This window comes from Biomphalaria glabrata, chromosome 5 (assembly GCF_947242115.1).
Source record: "Biomphalaria glabrata chromosome 5, xgBioGlab47.1, whole genome shotgun sequence".
Lineage (NCBI taxonomy): Eukaryota > Metazoa > Mollusca > Gastropoda > Planorbidae > Biomphalaria > Biomphalaria glabrata.
In genome coordinates this window covers 18,761,844-18,789,469 of record NC_074715.1, presented here as the reverse complement: position 1 = coordinate 18,789,469, position 27,626 = coordinate 18,761,844, and the positions used below count along the sequence as shown (strand labels likewise).

At 31.0% G+C, this 27,626-nt stretch overlaps 1 protein-coding gene across 1 annotated transcript in view; it reads left to right on the top strand.

Moving 5' to 3' along the window:
- Positions 1-27,626, top strand: part of LOC106078339 (uncharacterized) — a 64,993-nt gene that overhangs the window by 35,982 nt on the left and 1,385 nt on the right. Inside the window, exons 21-49 of the mRNA XM_056028846.1 lie at positions 182-316; positions 656-796; positions 1,590-1,724; positions 4,508-4,642; positions 5,066-5,206; positions 5,600-5,734; positions 6,920-7,054; positions 8,071-8,211; positions 8,379-8,513; positions 10,435-10,569; positions 10,756-10,896; positions 11,226-11,360; positions 12,568-12,664; positions 13,330-13,427; positions 14,481-14,614; positions 15,567-15,654; positions 16,184-16,260; positions 16,371-16,407; positions 16,663-16,760; positions 17,883-18,002; positions 19,048-19,193; positions 20,938-21,070; positions 21,777-21,923; positions 22,642-22,729; positions 22,939-23,012; positions 24,070-24,207; positions 24,505-24,627; positions 25,626-25,753; positions 27,234-27,369. Of these exons, the coding sequence (XP_055884821.1) occupies positions 182-316; positions 656-796; positions 1,590-1,724; positions 4,508-4,642; positions 5,066-5,206; positions 5,600-5,734; positions 6,920-7,054; positions 8,071-8,211; positions 8,379-8,513; positions 10,435-10,569; positions 10,756-10,896; positions 11,226-11,360; positions 12,568-12,664; positions 13,330-13,427; positions 14,481-14,614; positions 15,567-15,654; positions 16,184-16,260; positions 16,371-16,407; positions 16,663-16,760; positions 17,883-18,002; positions 19,048-19,193; positions 20,938-21,070; positions 21,777-21,923; positions 22,642-22,729; positions 22,939-23,012; positions 24,070-24,207; positions 24,505-24,627; positions 25,626-25,753; positions 27,234-27,369 (3,506 nt within the window). The remainder of the gene's footprint in view (positions 1-181; positions 317-655; positions 797-1,589; positions 1,725-4,507; positions 4,643-5,065; positions 5,207-5,599; positions 5,735-6,919; positions 7,055-8,070; positions 8,212-8,378; positions 8,514-10,434; positions 10,570-10,755; positions 10,897-11,225; positions 11,361-12,567; positions 12,665-13,329; positions 13,428-14,480; positions 14,615-15,566; positions 15,655-16,183; positions 16,261-16,370; positions 16,408-16,662; positions 16,761-17,882; positions 18,003-19,047; positions 19,194-20,937; positions 21,071-21,776; positions 21,924-22,641; positions 22,730-22,938; positions 23,013-24,069; positions 24,208-24,504; positions 24,628-25,625; positions 25,754-27,233; positions 27,370-27,626) is intronic.

Here is a 27,626-nt window from a genome sequence, read left to right as displayed (position 1 = left end):
AAACATTATAGATTGCATATATTATTGCATTTATTCTTAAAAAACTTATAATGTATTAGTTGTTAAAAAATATCTCTTTTTATAATTTAATAAAATAGATGTTTAGATGTATTTTTTTTTAAGGTGCAAATAAAACTGGCAAAATATTAATATTGGAGTTTTATTTCTTTTCCCAAACTAGCCTGTGACCCTGGTTTCCATGGTAAAAACTGCACAGAACATTGTTCTACATTCTGTAAAGACCAAGACTGTTATCCAGAAACTGGTCTATGTAAATCTTGTAGTCCAGGATATAGAGGAGATTATTGTACTGAAGGTGAACTCTCTTTTAATATATAAAATACCAAATTTAGAATATATTTTTAATTTACATATATAAAGAAAAGGAAATATAGTGCTTCTTCCATTCACACAAAGAAATTATAGGAACTGTATTGATGTTACACAAGTAAAAAGACATCATAAGCTACACAGCGTTGATGAACAGTAGTTACTTATATATGAGCTACATTTTTAATTATACATATTAACATGGCTTTTTATAGACTTCTTACCTTTGTATTTTTTACTATAAAATTAATGGTATCATTAAAAAAAAATTTCCTAATATTTTGTGTAGAATGGGTTAAAATTAATTTGTTATTTTGTTAAACAGACTGTGGAGAAGGGACATGGGGATATAATTGCTTAACTTCATGTAGTACCAACTGCATTATGAAGGGTAACTGTGACAAAGTCACAGGTGAATGCAAGGATGGCTGTAAACCTGGATTCCAAATACCCATTTGTGATGAACGTAAGTAACATTTAACTTTGCTTTTATTGTGGTCTCTATGTTTCTAAACAAAAGAGTATAATAATTTTTTGCTGATCATTTTTATTCCATAGTATGTATAATGCAAATTTATTTTATTACAATGTCTCTTTTACCCTCCCAGTTGTAGAACGACTATGGTTCATCTTGTAGAACATTTAGTCACATGAGGAACTCCATTTCCGAGAGGCATTCCCCTCCACATAGCACACAGTGTAAGGTGACATTTGATTTGGTGGTAGAGGAGCCAGACATTGTTTCGGTTGGCACACCTTTCTTCCAAATCTGAGGCCAAGGCTTTTTAGCTTCCCATAACGTTCTGTCACCATCTCTCTCCACATAGTGCCATCTAGTAAACATCAATGTCCACTGCTTTAAGGTTCTGTTTTATTACATCCAGAAATCAGAGGTGGGGACTACCAGATTTTCTTGAAGACATTGCTGCTTACAAAAATAAGTTAAAAGAGTTAATAAGAAATATTGAAAAAAAAAACAACTCTATCAGCATTATTCTTCATAAATAAACAAATATTTATGAATTTTTTTTTTAAATAATTTTCCCAAATCTAAATCCAATCTGTTTGGTTTTACTGAATTTATATTTAATATATATATATATGGCTTTAGATGAGTCACTGGCTTTGGTTTCATCTTGAGACTGGGCAAAATCTGGAGTAACTGATCTAGCCAATATATATATAAATTTATATTGTTTCATATTGCTATCAATTGAGTTAAAACAATAACCTTTAATCTATACAACCTTTACTTCTAGAGTGTATTGAAGGCTTCTATGGTCCCAACTGTTCACAACTATGTTCTGATTTCTGTGAAGAAAATACTTGTGATCATAGAGATGGTACATGTAATCATTGTAGAGATGGATATAAAGGAAGCCATTGTTTGGAAAGTAGGTTATTTTTAATTATGTCACTAATTAATCAATATAAAATTAACATTTTAGAATTGTCAGTACCTATTTTGATTTCTATATTTTTACTTAATGAATAAATTCTTCTTCTTAATTTGAAAAGACAAGAAGAGTTGTTGTTTTTTTAAATCATTTTGTTAATCAATAATGCATAACCTATGGATTGTTATACATTGGAAATATTAATGCAGAGGACAGAAACTGGTGACACAACAGTTACACATGATTTAGAATGATCCAGTTAGATCCATATAGAGATATGCACATGGCACTACAGAATTACACACAAGATGATACTTAGTTCCTGTGAAAAATAAACCTTGTTATTACTTAACTTCTCTATGTTCACTACACAAACAGCTGATTGGACATACTACTGAGGATAGTGGGATAATTAATGTCATAAAAAAGTTTGTATGACTATTTATCATGCATAGATTCATGAGTGCTCTGCTGAAGCCAGTAAAAAAAGTTTGCTGAGCTCTTAACCCTAGTCCTAACACCAGGTGTAGAAATATTTTAAAAGATGCGAGAGTAAAGGTGTATTTTCATTTTCTGATTATTTGGAATTTAAACATATTTCAAAGCAGTTTCAGAAAAATGAGAAAACAATGTCAGAAAGTATGTGTCATTATTGTTGTTCAATACAATATTGGCTTCACTTTTATGTATGTTCTTCAATAGAAATGATAATGTATCAGATTTCATTAAAAAAAATCAATTATTGTAGATGTAGATTGACAGTCTTACTAAACTTCTCTCATCTAACCATACTACTTCAGTTGTCTCCCTCAGAGTTACAACAACATTATATGCAAAGTCTTCATTGAGTTCAATAAAAAATGTTCTTTTGACACAAATTATTTCACTAATAAATAATGTTACTGTTAGTGTGATTTAAGTTCCCCTTTTAGACCTTGCAATCTTTAGGGCAGATGATGTAAAGGTCATCTGTTTCTGTGGCCCACAGCTAAGGATGGTGTCATGTGGTCAGCACAATGACCAACTGCCTTTACTTTCCCCAACAATTGTCAGGTACCAGTTAGAACTGGGTGGACTCAGAGGCGCCCGGAATTAAAATTCCCAGTCTTCACTTGGATTTGAGCCTGGAACCTTGGTTCAGAAGTTAAGAGCTTTACTGCTCAGCCACCATGCCTCTGTGATTTATGTGGGTTTATTTTTGTACGTTGATGCATATGCTCATTGATTAGCCTAGAATGCAGCTTTTCTGGTGCAAGTTTTATACGGAAAATCTTTATTCACGTATGTAAATGATTCCTAATTGTGTGTTGTGCTCTTCAGATGGTCCTCAAAATTGTTTCTGAATATAAAACCTGCCTGCATCCTCCTCTGCCATCCTGCAAGAGGTTTGGACTTGGACTTAATACAATATTTTTTCTAGGAATTTCAGAAAAAAATAAAAATGGAACAATCTTTCACACAACTAACTTCTTGAACAGTGTCCATGTGTTGCTTGCAGTTCTCCTGGTAATGTCTCCTGATTTGTTGCCTCAACAATCTCTTTTTGAAGAATTTCATTTACATCCTGTCAACTAAAATCAGTTTCTGAAATAAACATATGTCAGCTTTATAAGCATGAACAGTTCCAGACTATGATTTATATATTTGTTAGGCACACATGTTTCATGCACATTCTGTAGTAGTGTTTGACAACATCCTGGTCCAAAAGTAGGTTGCTTTCTGTTAGATCTGTATCTCTCAACAGATCTCCAGTAATGGTGCCTCTTATACCAACAAGTCCAGCTAGTTCTTCACATTTTTAAAGTTTTTCTCTTTTTTATATCCTACACATAAAAAGCAGAAGTGCAGTGTTCAAATAATGGTAACTTGAGCTCCTTGAGCTGAGGTTAAAGATGTCTAGTTCTTCACTTTTATTTGTCACTATTTGTGCAGGAAGACCAAGGATGCTTGACATTGTTGATATATCAGGGCCAATGTCATCTACAGCAGCTTAACATGCATGGCATATTGAACTCACCAACATTATTGGATGAGAATGTTGTGCAATTAGTTCTGTGACTTTATAGCTAGCACATCTTGTTTCCTCATCTCCTTGGGACACTTCAAACTTATACCACTCTCTTAGCTTCATTTGATTTCAATTTCAAGAGGGAAACACTTCCAGGTCAATGTTCAATGAAGCCTTACAACAGGGGTTCATTTTAATTTATTGTTTTATTCTTTTACATACAGATAGATTGTCGTTCAGAACTACTGGTGACTTGTTTTTTTAGTTGTAAACATAATTTGGACTTTTGATAGCAGTGTGTTTATTTACATTTGAGAATGGAAGCTCAATATAATTATCTGACTCAATAATAATTATTGTAATAAAGTACATTATCTGTATGTTATCCTTTTTCTATTGAAATTTTATTTGACAAAAGTTCTATGATAATTGAAAACTTTTGGTGTGATCCCTCAGGTATGGTGTTGCTGAGCCCATTAAAATTTTTTTTGCATATTTATTTATTTATTTATTTATTATATATCAGTTATTATTTACTGTAATTAAACATAGATATTCCTTGCAACACATTTAAAGAGCTTATTTTAGAACAGAAAACTTTCTTTTCACTTTTTTCATTAGTCATTTTACACTGGCAAACATTTATTGCTATTCTTTACTTAGTATTTTTTACTTAGTTAATCATTTAGTGATGTCAATTATAGTAGTATACTAATGCTAATAGAATTAGTAATTTTTTAATATTAGAATCTTATTTGTTTTATCAATAAAGCTTGTGAATATGGTTTCTATGGTAAAAACTGCACAGAAGAATGTTCTACATTCTGTAAAGACCAAGATTGTTATCCAGAAACTGGCCAATGTATTTTTTGTAGTCCAGGGTATACAGGAGACAATTGTACTGAAGGTAATTTTTTTTCTGTACATACAAAGAAATGTTAATGATGATAATTTAGAACATATTCTTAAAAAAAAGGAAACATTGTGCTCTATCTCTATTCAAATTAAGTGAAAGTTAAATTAATTGTCTGATAATGTTAATAAGAAAAATAAAAGTGAATAACATTTCACTAGCTACACATATTGTTGAGGGATTGTAGTTACCTAAATCTTAGACATTTTAAATCATTGACATGTTAACATGATCATATAGACTTTTTACCTTTTGTCATCAAAAATGTATGAGAACAAAAATTAAATGTTTTTTTTTTTTATTTTATCATTATTTTTGCAAAAGTTAATGTATAGAATGGCTTCAATCAATTTTTTTTTTCAATATCTAGTGCGTAAAGTGTTAAATTTAACATTGAAATTATTTTTTGTTTGACAGACTGTGAAGAAGGGACATGGGGAGATAATTGTTCAAATCCATGTAGTACTAACTGTATTATAAACAACATGTGTGACAAAGCCACAGGTGAATGCCAGGATGGCTGTAAACCTGGATACCAAATACCTGATTGTGAGGAACGTAAGTTATTTGATTTAACTTTGCTTTTAATGCTGTTTTTTTTTTGTTTTTGGAAATTGTTTAATCATTTTTGGCCAATTATTGTTAATGTCTATGTATGCTCAATCCCAAAAGGTATCAATATTGTATGCATATCAAAATAAAAAAAAAATTAAATAAGTTTAGAAAAGTATTGAAATTAAAATGCATGACTGTTAACTTTATTATCAATTTGTGTTCATAAAATAAAACAATATTTATAAAAATAAATGTTTTTATTTTTTTTTTCCAATTCTAAATTAATTGTGATTATTTTTAAATAATATATATTTAATAAAATGTTGTTGTTTTTATATTACTATGAAATGAATAAATGTAAAAACCTGTAAGTGATGCAACATTTACTTCTTATAGAATGTATGGATGGCTTCTATGGTACCAACTGCTTTGAATCATGTTCTGCTTTCTGTGAAGAGAAAACGTGTAACCATGAAGATGGCACATGTACTAATTGTATAGATGGCTTTCAAGGAAACCATTGTTTGGATAGTAAGTAATTGTCAAATACTCTAGTATGTAATAAATAATGAATTAAATTTTTGAACTATTAATAATTCCTAATTAGCTTTTTTAAACTTTTTACTTAATGCATAAAAACTTCTTAATAGAAAAAAATGTGATGAATTTTTTCTTTGAAATCATTTCGTATATCAATAATAATAATAATAAGGCTTGTCTTGGAGTCAAAAGATTAATGAGGAATGCATTATTTTCCTGTGTCTACACAGCCTCAGATGCAACCTATATTCCAAATAATAATACATATCAGAGCAAAGTGATACATTTGAATAAAAAATATCATTTTAATGCCAGAGACAGTTGTGCCCTAATTTAAAATTGTATTAAATTTTTTGTTTCATTTTCTGTTCTTTGTTTTTTTGGCTCACCAAATTTCATTTCTGTTTTTTTTTTCTTTTTTTTTTTCTCTTATTTTGCAGATAATTTGAGTAGGTGTAAGGGTATTATTCTAGTAGCTAAGAGAATAGTTGATAAGACAATAACCTAGAACTGAAATATTTCTGTAGAGGACATAGAAACTGAGGATGCAATAGTTTAAGGCTAGAGTGTTTTAAGATTGAGAATAAACAAGTTAGATCTAGAGAGTGATTTGGCTTGCAAGTTAGATCTAGAGAGTGAATTAGCTTGCAAGTTATAATAGCTCTAGCTCTAGATCTAGAGAGAGATTCTGCTTTCATGGTAGATCTAGATTCTGCTTACTTAAAAGTGAGATCTAAAGAGAGATTATGCTAGCTCATTTCACACTGCTGACATTTATTAATGTTCTTTACATAGTATTTTTTATATATATACTTACTTAATTGTCATGGCTTTTTTTGGTGTTAGTTGACATAGGGTTTAAATATAAAGCTAATGTTGTTCAATTTAATGACTTTAGTTTTAGTATTATATTAAGGCAAATACAATTACTTAAGCTTTAATATTGGAATCTTATTTATTTTCCCAATAAAGCTTGTGACTCATGCTTCTATTATTTTTTATTTTTCATTATTGATAAATTTGTTCACAGTGCTGTCTTTTGTTTACATAGTTAATTAATCATTGAATTAATGATGGGGGAAGCTGGTTGGTGGCCTATATCCCAAACTGGACTAAAGTGAGAGATGTTGGTGATAAATTTGTAATATAGGAATATTATTTATTTTATCAACAAAGCCTGTGACCCTGGTTTCTATGGTAAGAACTGCACTGAACTATGTTCTACATTTTGTAAAGACCAAGACTGTTATCCAGAAACTGGTCTATGTACATCTTGTAGTCCAGGATATACAGGAGATAATTGTACAGAAGGTGACTTTTTTGTTCTTTACTGTATGTACACAAATAAAACTATAACTAATCAATTTTTAGAACATATTTTAATTAAAATGCAAGAAATCTATGTGACTGTGTTTTAGACAAAGTTAAATTATCTGTAAAATAATGTCAAATAAACAAAGAAAGGTAAATGACAAGAAAAACTGACAAATAAATTATTGTTTATGAACAGAAGTTGTTTTATATACAACAAAGCTTGTAGTTTATCATGTCAATTTACTTAATATCCTGATCACTTCATTCTATGATCTTTTTATTTAATTTGAATTATTACAATATTTTAAGTTCAATATTTCTAACAACTATTTTTTCATATATTCATCAAAAAGTGTGACATAAATTTAATGTTACTGAAATTTAAATATTCAACACCTATAGAACGTATAAATTGTCATTTTTTGTTTGTGAGACAATGCTGTACATCAATCTTATAGGTGTGTTAATGATCACAGGTAATAGGTATGGCATTAGGTCCATCTTATGCTACCTTTTCATTGATCGGAATATATATTTCTTCTTCTTCTTCGTTCTTCAATATATATATAAATCTTACAAAGTTACCATTCCAAAATTTTATAAAAGTGACATTTTTGATGGACTTCACATAACACCTCTCTGACAGGATGCACTAATTATATTTATTGAGTTGACCAACAACTTAATTCCTGCCATTCTTTACATAGACCATTTCTTGCACCACAGTGAACTTTCTAGTATTTCTAAGTATCTATATTAAAAGCATTTCCAGCACCATTACAAAGTGCTCTGTAAAATATATTTCTTTGATGATTAAAAGACTTATGATTCAAAGACCTGGGGATTTTATGACTGGGAATATGTTTATCATAAATATTAACACAAGATGCTCAATTTTACTTTTTACATTTTCCTTCATAAAAATTAATGCATTCATTAGAATATTTTTTTTTACATTATGTAATGCTTAAAGCTTTTAAATTTGCAATAATTTTTTTTTCTATGCTTTACAGAATGTTTAGAGGGAACATGGGGAGATAATTGCTTAAATCCATGTAGTACAAACTGTGTTTCCAACACTACGTGTGACACAATCACAGGTGAATGCCAGGATGGCTGTCTAATTGGATTCCAATTGCCCAACTGTGAGGAAAGTGAGTATAACTTTGCTTTTATTTTAGCTGCTTTTAATTTGCTTAAAAGAAAAAGGGTCTATTTAGCTTAGAAGGCTTAATGTGAATCCTGTTTTTTTTTACTAAGTGCACAATATATTGCTATCAAATAAGTAAAACCTTTAAAATTGTTATTTTTTTACTTCTAGAATGTATTGATGGCTTTTATGGGACCAACTGCTCACAACTATGTTCTGATTTCTGTGAATATCAATCTTGCAATCATGAAGATGGTACATGTACCCAATGTAGAGATGGATATAAAGGAAGCCATTGTTTGGAAAGTAGGTTATCTTTAATTACTTCAAATATCCATTTGTAAATCATGTAATTATAATACATGTTTATTATAATATGTTAATGTTTATAATATTTTAATAGCAGATAAAACAGCTTAAACAGTAATGGGCAAACTATGGTCCACAGGGCAACTTTGGCCTGCAAAGAGGTCTCATCCAGCCCACCACTTTTTTTTTTTGTAGTTTTAAATAAATAATAAAATTTATTTCATAATGTAAAATTCAAGTTTTTATTCCCTTATGAAACACTGGTGTAATATTTCAAATAATTTTTATAATTCACTACTGTTATCAATATTTTAAGTGACATTTTGCACAAGGGCAGTTAACAAAGTTTCAGTGTACATCAAATGTGGTATTATGTTTTCTTTATACACCTATGTTGAAATGCATGGGAAAAAAGTTTATTAAACTATTTCTGGGGCCACCCTAAAGTTTTTAAAGTACATAAATTTGTCAATCAGATAGCCAAAAAATGACTTTTCATATTTTCAACTGGTAAAATGTATCTACTGTTGCGAAGGAAGGCTGTTTTAAGCATAGGACATTTGTGGATATTGTTTGTTAACCCCCCTGACCAATGCTTTAGCTATTTCAGCTATAGAGATGGACTACTAAACTAAATGCACTAAACATTAACCTTATGGCTGACTGCTTGGCTGAAGTGAGTTTTGAGACTCTGACAGTCTGTAAGAAGTTAAGGAGAGGTTGAAGGAGAGGTTGAAGGACTGAACTTGAGAAATCCCTCCACTGGATAGTCTGTTAGTGGATTGGAAGAATCAAATTGCACATAGTTGAAGAGATTGAGCTGTGTGTACAGCTGCTGTTAGAGTTTAGGAGCTACTTACTTAAGGTCAAGGACAGATCAATAGGCATTAACTGGATTTTTTGTGGATATAATGATCCACCCATGCTAGAGTCAACATCAATGTTCAACATCACTGAAAGACCTTTCCTGACATGGTGTTTTCTGAGTGTACAACCAAGTGTATTAATCTTAATCTGGCTTCTCATTATACCTTTATCCTTAAGACATTTGACTCCATTGTACAAGCACAATTTGGTCATTTTCTTGAAATTACACAGAATAATTTAACTCATAAGAAGGTACATAAACTTGCCTGGACTCATTTATGAATGCTGTTGAGATGAGACAGGCTCAAAAATGCTGATCAAAGTTAGGATTTTACTTGATTTTACTTTTTAAAACTATGTATATAGCATAATCTATGTTTTATTTTGTTTTTCTTTATGTTTCTGTAATACTTAAATTTTATGCCATGCTCTCTGATGTCTCCTTTTACTAAGCTTCTTAAAATTCACGACAAAACATTTGTTGATGTATGTGCAGCCTTTGTAAATGACTTGTAAATAACTATAAATGCTTAGTATAAAATAATGTTTCGGCTATAAAAGGATGTTTCATTGGTACGAGTTTTGAAGAAAATTGTGTCACACCAAACCTCTAAATCCTTTTCAAACACAATTGTATTTATTCAATATTGAAATATTAATATTCATATAGTATTCATTAAAAGGAATTAATTTAGCATTTTTATTTATTTATTTATTTTTCATTATTGCTGTATCAGTTCAGATTGCTGACCTTTGTTTACATAGTTATAAAATCATTGAATAAATGATAGGGGAAGCTGGTTGGTGGCCTATGTCCCTATGCTCCTCTTCCCTAGTGCTATTAGAGCATGGAATGGGTTGCCTGAGCTAGCCAGGAAAACCAGTGCCTTGGCAGAATTTAGGTCATTGGTTAATATGCATGACTAAATGCATGACGCATAGGACAAAATCATCTTCTTTTTTGAAGTAATGTCTGTATTATATAAGATTAGATAAATACAATGGTAAATTTGTAATATATATAGGAATATTATTTGTTTTATCAATAAAGCATGTGACCCTGGTTTCTATGGTAAGAACTGCACTGAACTATGTTCTACATTCTGTAAAGACCAAGAATGTTATCCAGAAACTGGTCTATGTACATTTTGTAGTCCAGGATATACAGGAGATAATTGTACTGAAGGTGATTTTTTTTTCTTTGTATATAGTTGTTTTTTTTTTATTTGAATAAAACAATTTTTAAACCCTATTTTTGATTTTAAAAAAAATTATTACATTTTTTTTTCTAACTTGCAATGACATATAGTGAAAATATGTGTTAAATAATGTTGTAAATGTGTTAAACTGACAAATTATTTCAATTTGACAGACTGTGAAGAAGGGACATGGGGAGATAATTGTTCAAGTACTTGTAGTACAAACTGTATTTCCAACTATAAGTGTGACAAAACAACAGGGGAATGTCAGGGTGGCTGTCAAATTGGTTTCCAAATACCTAGTTGTGAGGAACGTAAGTAATGAGTCATTTCTATCATTAGCTAATCATTAAAATCATCAATAGTCGTATTTCATATCCTCTTCTGTAATTTGTGTACAGCTTACAATTCAAACTAATATGAAATTCAGATATATACAAAAGTTATACCTTTTTAGTATATTTATTCATAATAAAGCAAATCCAGGAATATTTTTGTCTATGATTTTATATTCAGTGTATTTTTTTCAAAAAAGTATAAATATTAAACAAAATATTTATAAAGAGATATTTATAAATGTTTTTATATGCTATAAATGGAGTAAAAGACAATAATTTTTAATGTATACAATATATACCTCTAGAATGTATTGAAGGCTTCTATGGTGCAAACTGCTCTCAACGGTGTTCAGTTTTCTGTGAAGAGAAGTCTTGTAATTATAAAGATGGTACATGTACCATTTGTATAGATGGATATACAGGAAGCCATTGTTTGGAAAGTAGGTTATCATTAATTAGTTTACTTTTGAAATGTGCGCTATAGCATGTTGAATACCCTGTGGTCCAATCTCATTTCTGGACATGTGGACTTGACTTACTCCTGTGAATACCCAAGGGAGCTTTGGGCCAGAACCACTAAACTAAGTTCTGAGTAGCTTTCTTCATCTGCTCCCTTGTCATTCCAGTATCCTCAGCTTCACCGATGACTGACCTCTTTCATGTTTATTTGGGCCTGCCCACTTTCTTCTTTCCTTGCAGATTGCAATCAAGTGCATGCCTTGCAACATTGGTAGCTGGTTTATCCAGGTTCTTGTTTTGCCTATTTGATATCTTGGGCTATGGGTTCCCTCCCAAAGTTGACAGTAGTTAATTTTTCTGGCCACCTAATTCTCAATATCCCTTGTAGGTATATCTGTTAACAAAGGTTTTGAGTTTTCCATATATGTTTTCGAGGCTCTCCATGTACAGAAGGACTGACTTAACGTTTGTGTTATATCTACCTATCTTGTTTTGTCTTGGAGTGCCAGATTGCTTGAAGAGTAGGGACATGTGGAGGAACAAGGTAAATCAGAGAAGGTTTCTATGCTGTGTTTAGAGGCTCAGCAAACACAACTGATCTCGAGTGGTGATTGGAACTCTAGTCCATTTGAAAGATAGCCAAGTACTTGAAGCTACCCAGTCACACATCCCACACATTCAACTTTTGAACATTAATATGATTTGAATAGCACAGAAAACAGCTTCAGAATGTTGCATTCTAAAAACAGTCCACCTTCTTGGACTAATCTTATTGAGCTAAAAATATGTTTATCACATAAGTGGTATTACTATTACTATTTTTTTTTTATATTTAAGTATGACTAGGTTTTTTTTTTTAATTTTGGTAGCCAATTTATAAAAGCAAGCATCATTGTAAACAAAAATGTATGGTTCTATTCTGCGCTCTTTCTAAAAGTTTAAACCTGGTCAAACATCAGGTTTAATTTACTTGATATATTGCATGCAGCATCTTTACAAAACATGGGCTTATAATGTTTGACAGCAGCACATACATTTAGGAGCAAAAGAAAAAATGAAGAGATGGCAAAACTATTACTTGAGTAGATTTATGTTCCACTTAGATGTGAGAAAATATGTTGGTCAGAATTGGTCTTATGATGTGTTCTATGGCTTGAAGTTATTCTTTAGTCTCTTTTTATTCTGTAGCATTACAAAGCAACTCTGGCGATTCTGCAGTAATCACAATAACAATAATCATCTTAAGCTTACTGATAATGGTAGCAGTAGTAGGTCTTATTTGGAGGTATGATTTTGCTTGCCATTTGAATAAAATGATTATAATGAAATGTACATATAATTTTAGCATTTATTCTGTTATTCTGTCAATTTTAAGAATAACATTTTAGACTTTTTTTATTTTAAACTGCAGTGGTTTAAAAAAAAAGTCATCTTAATCTACTTTTTTAGAAGTACTACTTTAAAATAATGATTGTTTCATTTTAATTTATCCTCACAATGCAAAATTTTCTTTGCTTTTCACTTTTTGATACATGGGAAAGAAAGAATAAATGAGCACAGATCTCTTACATCGTCTTTCCTAAACAACATGATCTGTTCAAGTTGGTTCACGTTGTCATTTTTTTTTAAGGATAGTGTTTGTACTGCCTTAAAAAATACTTGAGAAGAAAAACATGTTCAAACATTGAGTTATTCATGAGTGTACATACCAAATGGTAACTAATGCACAAAACTTTGAGCCATATTTGAGTAAATGAGATTTTGATTTTCTTCAACCACAAAGAATTAAATTTTAAAAATATTTATTCATATTTAGTTTTTCAGATCTTAGTTCTCTATTATTCATTTTCACTTGTTTGTATTTTGATAGCATTTAGAAGATTAAGACAATATTAAGAAAAAGTATATAACATTGAAAACAAGAGCATCTTACTCATAATATTTTGACAGATTTAGAAAACAAGAAACTCTACCCTTCAAATTGTTGTCATCTAGCAAAAAGTCAATAAAGAAATGCAATACAGACATCAAGGATGATATTGAACTTGGTGAGATATGTTTTTCAAATGTGTCTTTAAAAGATCAATTAAGTCATTTAAATGTAGGGGGTTTTCATTAACATTTCATAATTAGAAGCCATCTTTAAAATTGCATGAAAAGTCTGGTGGTCCATTCTAAGTTTCTTCCATATTTTTTATTCACATCTGCTTAACCTGTCTTGTTAGGGAATCGATTCCAAGCTATCCCAGAAGTCATTTTTTTATCTTTTCATAATGAATTGATAAACTGTCTGTCAATAAATGTTGAACTAAGTTTTTGCTTTTTTTACACAACATGTAAATATGTTTATCTTACTAAATGTTTTGTTATAAGCATCTTACATTTCTTTGATGCACTGGGTCAATTTACTCTCAAGGGTGTGGGAAACAATGTCTTTGCATTGTCTTACAATTTAAGCAAAGAATAAACACAAAAAGTAAATGGTTATTGGTTATCTTTTGTTCATAATGCAAGTTAATTTTATTCTACTGGCATGGTCATTCCACATTTCACAGAGAAAAAACATTTTAAGTTTATTTTCTGAATATGCAATTTTACATTTATAACATTAAATAAATGGACAAATGAAATTTTAATGCTGCTTTAAATAGACATGATGGGTGGGTGGCTGAGAGGTAAAGCCTTTAGCCAAAGGGGTCTTCAGTTCAAATCCTGGTAAAAATTGTGAACTTCAGGATGCCCCTGAATCCACCTTACTTTTGGGTAGTAAAAGGCATTTGGTCATTGCACTGGCCACATAGCCTCCTTCCGTTGCTAAGCAACTATGGATCATCTCATAGGAATGAGATGAATGCCTAGACATTAGCTATAGTTTCAATGTTGCCCACACAGCAGTAACTCCCCCCCACACACACATTCACACATGCATACCTCTCCATATTTTACCACATGAAACCCTCATTAACCTTAAGCCATAAAAACTTATGAGCTTCACATCATCTGCCCCTGTATAGTGCAAGGTGGCCCACTTTTAATAAATAGACATGGCTAGACATAAAATAGACTGATAAATGGTACTTTTGACATGTTTGTTATTTCAGACCTACAAAATACTGAAACAAGTTCAGAACAGCAAACTGACTCAAATACACTTGACACTACTTCTGTTTCTGTTCAAGAACTTCTGGCTTATTTGACTTCAAAAGGAAAAGAATTTTTAGTTCAGCAATTTAAGGTAATTATTTTATTTTAAAATGTTTTTTTAAGATACTTTTTGTGTGAATTTAAATGATTTCTACTTTAGGTGCCAATGTAAGCTATGTCTAAAAATTCTATTCGTCATTTAATCAAATAATGAAACATTAATATAACATAATATAAACTGTTAATTTTCTTATTTTTGGGGAAGGGGTGGATGGTATTTGTAATTTTTAATTTCAAACTAAGCTATGATTTAAAAAGTAGTTTGCCATATTTCAACATCTTTTTACAAGTTTATAAGTTTAAAATCATAACATTTTACAGAAATACTATTTTGCATTGCTCGTCAGCTCTCTAGTTCATTATTTACATCTACTCTTACAATAATTTTTTTTAGTCTAGTCTTTCTATAATTTAACTTCAATATTTCTGTCTGTGAAAATGATTTTAATAAACCTTTTGTTTTTCATGCAATTGTTTCACTATTGTCACCCATTTCCAGTCTACTGGGTGGCAAATATCTGTCTGACATCTTGAGATGATTTGTCTACATGTTAGACATAACTTTAAATCTCTGGTCTACAGGTCTTTATCTCTTGTCTACACTTCGGAGGTAGTTGTCTTGTTTACATGTTTAACAAAGCTGTCTATGGGGAACAGGTCTGACAAAGTCACAGATCTCACAGGATTAAATTGTCTTAATATAGGATCTGAATCATTAGGAATTATGTTTGCTTTAGTTTTTCTTTCTTTTTATTATTATCTTCACTTTTCTGTTTTTCTTTCAATGTTTTGTCTCCTTTATGTGTATCCATTGAAGTTCTCCCTTTAATGTGATCATTTGGTTCTCTTTTCTTTTTCATCCCCTTGTAATGTTTGTGTGTTCCTGTTCCTTCTTTCCATATATACACTGCATTAAAGACTTGCAAGAGTTATAAAAGAAAATTGTACATCAATAATGTAAATCTGTTTTGCCTTTGTTTCAGAGTGTCCCACAATCAAACAGTGTAACAACACAAGCAAGTCTCAGTGATGTGAACAAAGCAGAAAATATGCATGCCAATATTTGTCCCTGTAGGAGATTTTATGTCTTTTTGTGGACTTTAATTTATGTTAATTATACATCTGGATAATTAAGTTTATTTTTATGTATATTTTTTAAAACTTTAAAATAAACATAAAAATACTTTTTAAAAAGCTGCTGGAAGAGTAAATAATTTTGCTATTCAAATGAAACTTTAAAATGTTGAAAATAAAAAAGTCATGAAATAGGTAATGATAGATATAAAAGACCAGGGATATTACACATCATTTGCACACTAAATAGGCCTAAAGAAAATAATATCCACTTTTGTTAATATTTAGTACATCATCCTGTTATGTTTTTGTCACTTAATCACTTATCCAATTACTTAATGAGTTGCCCAATCACAAAAGTATTATATTTATAAGCAAATATTGCTTACACAAAAGTGATAAATTTATTTTGATACACATATTGATTGTTTTTACATTTTATAGATCTATCTTCCTGTCATTAATAGAACAAACTTGGCATTGTTTAATAACTAGTAATTAGAATGTTTTTCTTGCATTATTGTAGATGACTGTTCTAACATATGTTTGAAGAGAAATGTGAATAACAGTGAGGGAGATTGTATTAATACTTCTTATGTGACAGTAAGAAAAAAAGTTGTAAAAATACTTATAACATAGGCTTCTTAAGAGTAAGTTTTTTTGTATTCATTTAATCTTTTTTTGTATTCATTTAATCTTTATTTTACCAACAGAGTTTCAAGGCAGATGCGACATTTGTAGCTGTTCAAGGTGAGGATATTTACTTTCAAATAAATATATAAACTCTAATTACACAAATAATAATGTGGATATATATCATTTAAAAGTTTCTCCTATTGTTCAATTAAAATAAACAAACTGCACTTTATTTTTATCTTGTGCAAGTTAAAGCAAAAAAAACAAAAACAAAGATGTTAAAATAAAATGCTATATCTTTGCAATTTATTATATTATTTAGCTTTGGGGGGATTGTCAATGTTAATTTCTTTTTGTTACTTTCTTCAGGATCTAACAAAGATATTATGAATGATTTCATCCGGATGTTATGGGAACAGAAAACAGACATCACAGTTATGTTGGCAAACACAGTAGAGAATGAAAAGGTCTGCCAATATTGTTGCTATTTAAACATTCTTTAAAAAAATGAATGTCGCAAAGAAGCTTGTAGCAAATCTTAGCTTTAATAAGAGTTACACATTTGCATGAGGTATAGTTTGTAACAGTTACTATTGGGTTTAGCTAAAAGAAGAAAACAATCAGAACTTTTGTGGGCAATAAAATGTGAACTTCAAATCTTCCATCTGAATAGCTGTATCCTGTATAAATCTTAACTCTAGAAAGTTCATTTTCTTGCATTGTCATGTTCAATTGCTATTGATAAGTAAAATTATGTTTACATTATATTTATGTATGGCTGCCTAGTCATGTGGTATGTGCGCTGTATATCTCAATGGTCCCAGGTTTGTACCCTGCTTGGTGCTATTCTTTGCTGTCCTGCGGGAGGTTTGGACTAGGACGTAAATTATCTTCACCTTTGAAGGAACATCCAAAACATGTAAAGCAATTTATAAACATGCATCATTTGTGTCTTGATTCTTGTATTATCTGCAATGAGATATTCTGTTATTGTATTTATCTGATGTTGTAAACAACCACATGCTTAGACCTTTTCACAAAGTATGCAAACCTAAACGTTTGTGATTTGTACTTTGTAGTATCAGGATAAATGACAGATATTGTGAATGGGAAGGAAAGGAAGAGAAAGAGGGAGGAAGGAGAGAATAAATGAGAAGAAAAGAGAAGAAAAGAGGCTGCCAAAGAAAGTGAGAGAACATATAAGAAAAACAAGTTCAGGAAAGAATCAAAGGGAGTAGAGAACTTAAAAATGAGCAGTCAGAGATAAAGAGAGAGAGAGAAAAGAAAGAGAAAAATGTTTAGAGAGAGGTTTAGAAAGAATATAGATGTAAACATTTCTTACAAAAAGGTTTAGTTTTATGTTACTTGAATCTGTCATATAGACATTCATTTACAATGTTCTTGAAGTAGTATAAGCTCTTAATTGTAATATAGCCTACCTATCTTTTTTTTTACTGCAGTGCTATTGATTTTTAAAAATATGAATATTTTATAGAGAATTTTGTATGTTTTTTTAGCATAAGATCCTTGACTACATTGATTTACATTATATTTTAATGCTTCAGTAGAAATCTATATAATTCTTTCAGTTGAAATGTCAACAATACTGGCCAGATAAGGGCACTCTTCTGTTTGGGAAAATCAACGTAGAACTCTTATCCACAGAGAAGTTTGCAGACTTTTCAATGAGAAAGCTGGAACTTAGTGAGGTCAGTTTGGAACAAAAGTTGTTGTTTTTAACAATAGGCTATCATGACATTGTAGCTGTACCCAACAATCAATACATTATTTAAAATAAAAGTAAATCAAATCAAACCTAGCTCTAGACTCTAGACTCTAATCTAGATTTAGCAAAGAATACATTAATATTTTAAGAAGATATTTTATTAACCATATTCATTAATGAAAGAAAAAGGAAGCATGAATGAAAGATCTAGATGTAGAGCTAATTATCAAAATTGTTCTAAACTTGAGAGTCATGAAAAGAAATTGATGTAGATATTTTATGTACAGTCACATATGTAATACAGAAGAGTTCAGCATTTTTGTACACATCAGAGTTGTACAGTTCTCATGGGCCACCACAAACAGGCAAGGCGCTCAGGAGCCTCCACTTTTTCACCACAACCACACTGTCCTGTATCTACCCCTTTATCCCAAGAGTAGGTGCCAAAACAACAATGCAATACCAGATATCCAGATAACCATTTCTCACCAAACCACAGCAGTGCCCCTTTCTCATTTCTCCACTGGCAGTAGCAGTTGTTTTTTCTCTTGTCTGTGTTTCCAATGCTGGACAGACTGGTGAAATGTTTGCTATGCCCTTCGACTCTTAGAGAAGGGTTATTCTATTGTAACCATAATGCTTACAATGGTGGACTCATAGTCCAATGTTGCATATGGTGTGCAAAAGAGTAATTGTGTCAAGCTGTTACCCTTAATAGATGATCTTTACCCCTTGCAACTTTTCATATAATTAAAGAGGCCAACTGCTAATACACAAGATGGGCTTTTGTATGAATTTCAGTGTCTTTGAATAGGATTACTTTTAAATGCAGTTGATTGTGGTTTATCAGACTACATCAAGTGCAATAATTTCTGTTATAATAGATGGATGGTCTGATTACACTTTATGTTTCATGAATGTTTTAGTATTGTAGGATTATGTCCAATTAGGTGGCTGGTAGATGATATTTTTGTTTTATAAAGTAAAATTTAAAATTTTGGCAAATAAAAAAAATATTTGTATTTCAGGATGATGAAAATAGCCATATTCTAACTCAGTTCCACTTGAATACCTGGCCAGACCAAGATGTACCAGCATCTCCCTGGGGTCTTGTAGAATTCTATCACAAAGTCTCATCTTTTCAAACTTCTAAACCTATTGTCGTCCATAGCAGGTATATCATTTTTATCAATTTGTTTGATTGACTTGTATTTAAATTTCAGCAAGAGTAACAAGTTTGTGCTTGAATCTGTATGCAATTAAAAAAACAAATAAGGTTTGTTATTATATATCTTAGAGAATTCTGGCAACATGTAAATGCACCTACTTATTACATCTACATTGTATATCCTACTAATGGAGGTTTCAATATGCAGGCATTAAAAAAAAATTTATGAAGTGAAGAATCAAGTAGATTTTCACACATCAAAGTAACTATTCTCTTTTTGTTAACAAAAAAAGTATGCGATTCCAGTAATTACCAGTAATCATAGCCAATTATAATTTTATGCTTATATTTGTAAATATATTCTAATCTAATCATAAAAAGACTCCTATATCTATATGTCCTATTACAATAAAATTTCTGCAATCAAATAGAAAAGAAACTTTAAAAAAAAACTTAAGTTGTATATAACAGATGTAAATAAAAGAAAAATAAATACTTTTTAGTTGTAAGGTGGCACTTGTCAAGGAAGAAGCAAAGTCTGACTTAATAAAAAAATTTGTTCACCTCTTCACCCACTACTTAGGTCTTAAATTATCGATACTCTGTCAAAATAGTGCGGAAAAAATAGAGCAAACAAAATAGCGCTGACAAAATAGCACGAATAAAATAGCGCCAACAAAATAGCGCAGTCATTTTGAAAGAAATACTTTAGATATCGTAAAATATGAATAGAGCCAATATTTTTTTCTGTTTTAATGTTATCATTATGTTTCAGTCATTTTGCAGGAAACACTTTAGATATCTTAAAAAATAAATAAGCAAAAATCATAATAAGGTAAAATGCATAATTTCAAAATATAGCATATATTTACATTATAAAAGTGTACTTCGAAAACACGCAAGATGCTTGTCAAATTTACACACACACACACACACAAACTTTCACAAAGTTAAATTGTAGGAAATGTCACATAGAAATTCCATCACTGGCTTGTTTCCGTACATTGGCGATATAGCTTCAAGTCGTCTGTTAAGTTGGAGGTACTTTGTGTTACTTGCAGCTTTACTTCATTCTTCAGCATTGTACCTCAGAATCTTGTTCTCAGTGTTCTCCTGTTTTCCGAGGAAGTGAGAGATTAACTTGTAGACATTGGAGTGATGACTATCAATAGACAGCTGAAATGCATGGTGCCATCCCTCCACTGAATTGTTTGTTCGTGGTAGATTGTCCTGCACATGATCTCTAACATTCCATAATGCTATCGGAAATCTTGGAGTCACTCTGCGGTTTTGTCTCTGGTGATCAATTAGACATCTATTTGATGGTGTTAGACAAAGACGGACAGGAAATAGCAAAATCAATGATTAAATTGGTCAGTCACTGCCTGAGATTAAACAAACGTTTGGCAAGATAAGAAATGTGATCCCCATCTTAACTAATCCTGACACACCTAAGTTTGCCAATGTTGCGGCCAAAGATGCTGCAAATTATAGTATAACACACTTTCGTATTTTCCTATCCTATTTTGTCTAATTACTAATAATCTGGTACTTTTATACACATCATATGTAAGTCCGCGCTATTTTGTCTTGCGCTATTTTGTTGGGAAATTTCGCGCTATTTTGACGGGTCACCTAAATTATCCATAAAGTAATTTTTTGTATGTTATTCTTTTTTTTTTCTATTTGGCTTCACTGTTTTTTTATTTTTAAGAGGTCTTAATTGATTGTTCTTTTGTTTTCTTCATAGTGCTGGTGTAGGCTGTACAGGAACTTTTATTGGTTTTTGGGATTTAATTGACCAAGCACAAAAGACTGGACATATAGATTTCTTTGATACGTTGGTCAGACTTAGGCAAGACAGGATTGGGATACAGACAGTGGTGTGTATACTTTTAATGTAACACATTTTCAGCAAGCTCAGCTCTATGTGATGTACTTGTGCATTTGTAAATATCTCTGAAAGAAAAGAATCTATAAGAGGTTTCAGCACTAGTTAAATTGTCTAATGTAGAGTTTAAAATCAAGACCTTAGTTAGGACCTGAACTTCAGACCTACTTTGGTTACTGCACATTACAATGATGAAACAGTTTAGTTACTATTTTTGTTTCAATTTCAACAAAATTGACACTATAAATTAGATTATCCAAATTTAACTTTAAGTCAAGAGAGTCAAAAAGATCAATTGGCCAAGTAATGTGAATAGGTTTTGAAAGTAATGGCTTGAAAGAAGATTATATGATAGCCACAATTACCAGCCTTCACTGTTTAATGGCTGGTGTGCTAGCAATTAGTCTAAAGAATATAATTTGTTGCAGAAATTTTTCTGTCTGATCATTGTGAGACTTTGCCACAATTCTTTCAGTTGTACAATGTTTCAGTTCTCTAACTTCTAGACAATGTTAAGAAAAATATCCTCATGCATTGTATATCAAGGATAATGATAACATTAGACAGGGGGCAGGATAATGTTAAAACAAACTTTTCTTTGTAATTATTTATATTTAATTTCTGTTTACTTTTTAATGAAATTTTATTGTATTGATTATTGTACACTGATGAAGTAGGTCTACTTTATTATTTTACAGGAGCAATATGTCTTTCTTCATCAAGCTGTACTTGTAGCTTCCTTGTACTTAAAGACTTATACAAAAGTAAATAATTTTTATGAAAAAAATGTTGAACTCACTGAAAGAACATCATCTGGAAAAACAAAGCTGGAAGAGGAATACCAAGTAATTCTATTTTACTTATATTCTAGGTCACAGCTGGGGCATTCCTCATTAATCTTCAAACTTGTAGATCAGCCTTATTATTATTATTATGCTTATCTAATTTATCCATAATGAGTTGAAAGAGTGGTATGTTTGAAAAGGTACATGAATAAAATTTTTTAAATTGGCTTAATTAATTTTGAATCAATGAGAAAGTAGCATTGAAAATAATATAGTGAGCTGCCAACATACTCTATATATTCACTCTAGCTTTTATCTTTGTTACCCTAAAAGTACTTTATTTAATTTTTTTCCTTTTTAGAAATTATTTGTGAAATTATAATGTTCGTATTAACCAAATAATGTTAAGTGTTTATACAAATTGGTTCACTTTTTGCCGCTCCATTGTTGTAGCTTTGCCTTATATGTATTATTATTATTACTGGTGCATCTTAATTCCATACTATTCATAAATATACAGGTTATTATAATAAGACTAGTTTTCGAGTCCGAAGATTAGTGAGAAATGCAGTATTTCCCATGGCTGCGCAGTCCCAACTGTGACTTACATATTTTGCCACATCCAGGGCAAGCATAACTATTGTCCGCAGGTGGTCAATTTAGATTTTCTTTTCGCCGTCTGCGTTTGTCCTCAGCAGCAGGTTATTACTTACAGTTATAAAGATAAATGCATTTCTTGAAAAAAAAAATTAATGTATAAACTTTTTGAACATTTCAGAATATTCTTAACACCCTTGCTTACCTTCGAAATGAATTGAATAGTGTAACATCATCAAGTAAAAATAGATTTAGTAACATCTTCCCAGGTAAGCAAAAAATAAATTGTCTCTGTATAGATTGATTAAAAAAGATTTAGTAGCATACTTATCCTTCTAGGTGAATTAAATTCAAAATGATATCCCAGTGGTTTTTTAAAACATGATAATTTAGTCTTATTTATTCGAGTTTAAATCTAGTCCATTTAAAACCACTATTAAATAATGATGGTTCTTTTCAATATGATTTTTCCTAACAGAATCTGACTATCGTGTTGTTCTGGCTAGTGAACCAAAAGACTCAAGACATTTTATTAATGCAGTATTTGTTCCGGTAATCAAGTCTACACAAAAATGTCATATTTGGTTGTCTTTAAATTCTATTCTCTTATCTTTTTAAATAACATGTCGGCTAATACAATGATACTGAACAAAATGACATTGTCAGGAATGTGTTGTACTTAGTGTTAACTTTTGAATAGGAAACCCTCTAATGGAAAAACAAATTTCAATCCAATAAAAATAGAGAGCTGCTTGAGGGAATAGAAACACTGGTAGCTGTTTTAAATCTCATTGTCTAGGCTATTAACGATGTCTCAGTTATTGTATGCAGGCATTCATCACACATTTAGACTTAAATAAAAAGACATATAGAAGCCCAGACCCCAATATCCAATAGTTTATTATCTCTCTAGACAAACAAACCCAACAAAAATAGTTGGATGTGACCATCTATTGAAAGAAACTCCCACCAACTCTCCTGTGTCTCCATTGAGCCCCTGCTCAGCTAAAATCTAGCAGAGATTCTGTCAGTTCAAGCCTATGTGACTGGCAAGTAATGGTCTCTTGACAGGACAAAATATATAAAAACATCCTTTACTTACCCTTATTCTAGAATAAAATAATTAAATAGATAAAATATACTGGACAAACATGCACAAAATTAAAGACTAAAATAATTGAGTAGATAAAATATACTGGAGACACATGCACAAAATTAAAGACTAAAATAATTGAATAGTTAAAATATACTGGACACACATGCAAAAAATTAAAGACTAAAATAATTTTTTAAAAGACATTTTTAAATAGAAATGGTCAAAATAGCAGAAGAATTGTTTAGATCCCAACAGCCAGGGCCTTAAGTTATTGTGGGTGGAGTCTTTTCTGTTACCTTGCATACAGTTTCCAGGTTGTGTCACATTATGGAATCAAACTAGTATTTTCAATAGTTACAATTGTTTAGTCCCCATGCAGTACCAATCACTATGACTGAGGACACAGAGCTTTCACTTTTCATACCTGCAAACCCCTTCCCCTTTAAATTGTTTGTGTTCAGTTTGTACTATGCACTTTATTTATAACTTGTAATCCTGTAATGTCTATTTTAGAATTTCAGACACAAGAACCAACATATTTTGACCCAGCTTCCCATGCCTCAGACACTTGTAGACTTCTGGAGAATGGTCACTGAATATAAAGTGTCTCTTGTTGTGACTTTTGAAGCAGATACATCAGCAACAGATGAGGTAAGTTATATGTGTTTATAAGGAACTTGATAAAAATTAAATTCTACTCTCATTTGAATGCTAACATTAAGATTGTGGGGAAAAAAATAAAATCTTTATTCTAATTTTCTCACAACTCTTGTATTATTTTTATAAGCATATATTTGTAAGCTTTCTTATTGTGTCAGGTCTGATTGGAATGTTAGCTCAAAAAATTATACAATATACCATACCTTACTTATGTTTTAATAAAAATATATACATCTCTTTGTATTCAACAATCATCATCATGTAATGGTCTTATTATATTTCTCAAAGTCTTTAGCAGAATATCTTCCCAGCAATGAAGATCAAGTCATAATGTGTACACCTTTCCAAATTCACTCAGCTTTTAGAAATGAGACAGACTTATGGGAAGAGAAAAAAGTTACAGTTTATAATGTAAGAGCTAAAAATCATGTTATGTCTAGCATACACATATATCTATATTCAGACATAATTTCACACAAATCAACTGGTATGCACATTGGTCTATGTTTATGTTCTGTTGGGCTTACTAATAAATATGTCACAAACTATTAGACTATCTTACAATCTGTCTAAGGTACTCGCCAAATAATTTCCTCTTTCTCCCTCCCTACCCTTGTCCTGTCCAATTTGATGACTCTTGACTAATAATGCACATCTGAGAGTCTATCTGTTTGTAGCTCTCATTGAGCTACCCAGCTCAGTTGGAGACTTATTTTTATGGCCAAAACATTGACCTTCAATTTGAGGAAACAAAAGGGGATTAGCTGGCCAGCTCTCTATTCATCTTACCACCATGTTAGTTGGTCATTTTCAGATGGCTTTCTTTGATCTTTACAAATTTACCTTAATTTAGTGAATTTAACATGAGCATAGTTGCATTTTTTTCCCACATAAGAGTAATTTGAGATAACCATTATGATAGGCCTATATTAATAGATGAGACAGTAGATTTCCATCAACTAGATCTTTTCATTGACAAACTTATCATTTGGACTAATCATCAACATTGAAAAATCATTAAAATAACAAGTCAAATTAGAAAAGTTGGAATATCATCCAAATAGGTGGAACTTTATGACATCGACAGTCCTGAGAAGATTCTTAGTGAACTGTCTGAGGGTGATACTCCTGTAGATCTGCAGAATCATTTTACCATTCCTCCCGGAGGGCACTATTTGTGTCTATAATAAAATACATCTCCTTTTAACAAATCTTGATTGTGGCAATACCTGAAAATAACTCTTGGCTTAGGTTTTGTAAAAATACTAAATAATAATACTTGTCTAGTATTACTTGGTTTCATTGTGTGTTTTAGATACTCTGGATCTATTTATTGAATAATTAAAAAAGACAAACAAACACAGCCATCATGATTTGTTTAATTATTTTATTTCAATTTTTGGTAACAGAAATCAGAGCATCACAAACTAGTTCATTTGAAAAGCAAGTTCACTGACCTAGACTCTACAAAATTATTGATGTTTGTTAAACAACTGAGATCTTATGATGTCTCTGGTAAAACAGTCTATATGTGCAGGTGAGAAAATAGATTTTATTGCTGAAAAGTATGCTGTTTATTCTTATTTAAAATGTTTTTAATCTTTGCCATCAGGCAATCCACAACATGCTCCTCATCACCTATACTGGTGATGTTTATGTATTTAAGGATAAAACTAAACAGTCCAAGAGAGAAATCCACTTCTGTAATGTAGTCGCTTTGTGAACATATGCACACCATTAATTTTGATGTCATACTACTAACCTTTTTCCTCATGATATAGAAAAATCTCATCTTTTTTAATGGATTTATGTTTCAATTAAAAGCCCAAGAGGTAAATGCTGTCATATTTAGTCTTCTTTACCCAAGTTACCTTTAGACGTTTGTGTAGATAGCTTACATCATGAACAAATCCCATTGCCTATTTATCTGATCACCAAGAAAAGTGATGTCATTGTCTTTGACAAATGTCTTATGCAGGCAAAGTGTATGACCCATTGTATTTTATTATGATTAAGTTTAAGGAAAAAGTCAATGCACAGGAATTACAAAAATGGTGTGACTTGTCTTAGATTTTAAATATACCAAAGTAATGTATAATAAAAGCAATCTTGAAAGAAAATGAAACAAAAGAAACACTCCATAGAAACACCATGGTAACCATAAAAAAAAGTAACTTACATTCAAAAGAGATGGATTAAAAATATGTCAAAAGTTTACAAAAATAGAGATTAAAAATAAACCTCCACTTCCTCTTTGAAGTGTTTAAAAGGTTCAAGATAAATCTCTTTTATGAACCTTTGATCCGGGAAAGGATTTTATCCCGTGGCCATCAGGATGGGGCATTGCCTCCTCACCAACCTTTCTGTCAGTAAGCTCCCAACTACAAGGTGATCATTTATTCACACCGGTCTTTTGTGAGACACAACTCACAATGTGGTAGGTTCCTTCTCTTATATGAAGGCCAGGGTGGACTCTCCTAAAATGTACCAAATCAAATCACCACTTGTCTGATCCCTTATCTCCCTCCTCAGCAGACAACGACTTAGCCTGTATTGAATCTGATTGATAGATCTAGCCTTTATTGAATTTGACTGATAGATCTATATAGATAACAGATTAGTGGAAGGCACATTCCTCATCCCATATGCTAGGACAAGTTTGTACAAATACTCCTTCTTCCCTAGTGCTATTAGAACATGGAATGGGTTGCCTGAGCTAGCCAGGAAAACCAGTGACTTGGCAGAATTTAAGTCATTGGTTAACATGCATGACTGAATGCATGACATGTAGGAAGTAATTATCATCTTTTTTGAATAAACGTCTGTATTATATAAGATAAGATAAGAATTAGCAACTCCCTGTTCTTTGAGTTTAACTATTATTACATTGTATAGAACTTTAAACAAATAAATCTGGACAGTGGCTTACTAAGATAGATCCAAAAGAGATTTTATGTCTATTTATGTTTTTTTTATTTTTATGTTGCAATAATTTGCAGTCTTGTTGTGTATTCTAGAAATGGTGCTACCTACAGTGGCTTGATCTCTGTTTTACATGATCTGCTGGATAGACTGGACAATGATACTTTGTGTAGTATACCCATTAGAGTTGGTTTGATAAAGACTGTCAGACCACAGGCCATATCAACATTGGTAAGTTAGGTTTTGTTACTTGCTTATATCTGGTTCTTTATGATGTCTCATTGATATCACATCTATACTCTACAATGATTTGATTTAATAGAGATTTAAAATTATTTAAGTATCTAAAATTAGTTTTCATCTAATCATTCATCAATCAATATGTCATCTATTCTTTCTATTCTTTCTATACCACATACCAGCACCTTTTCAATTGGTGAAAAAATTATTACTTTTCTTGTATTTTAACATTTATTATTAATTAATTA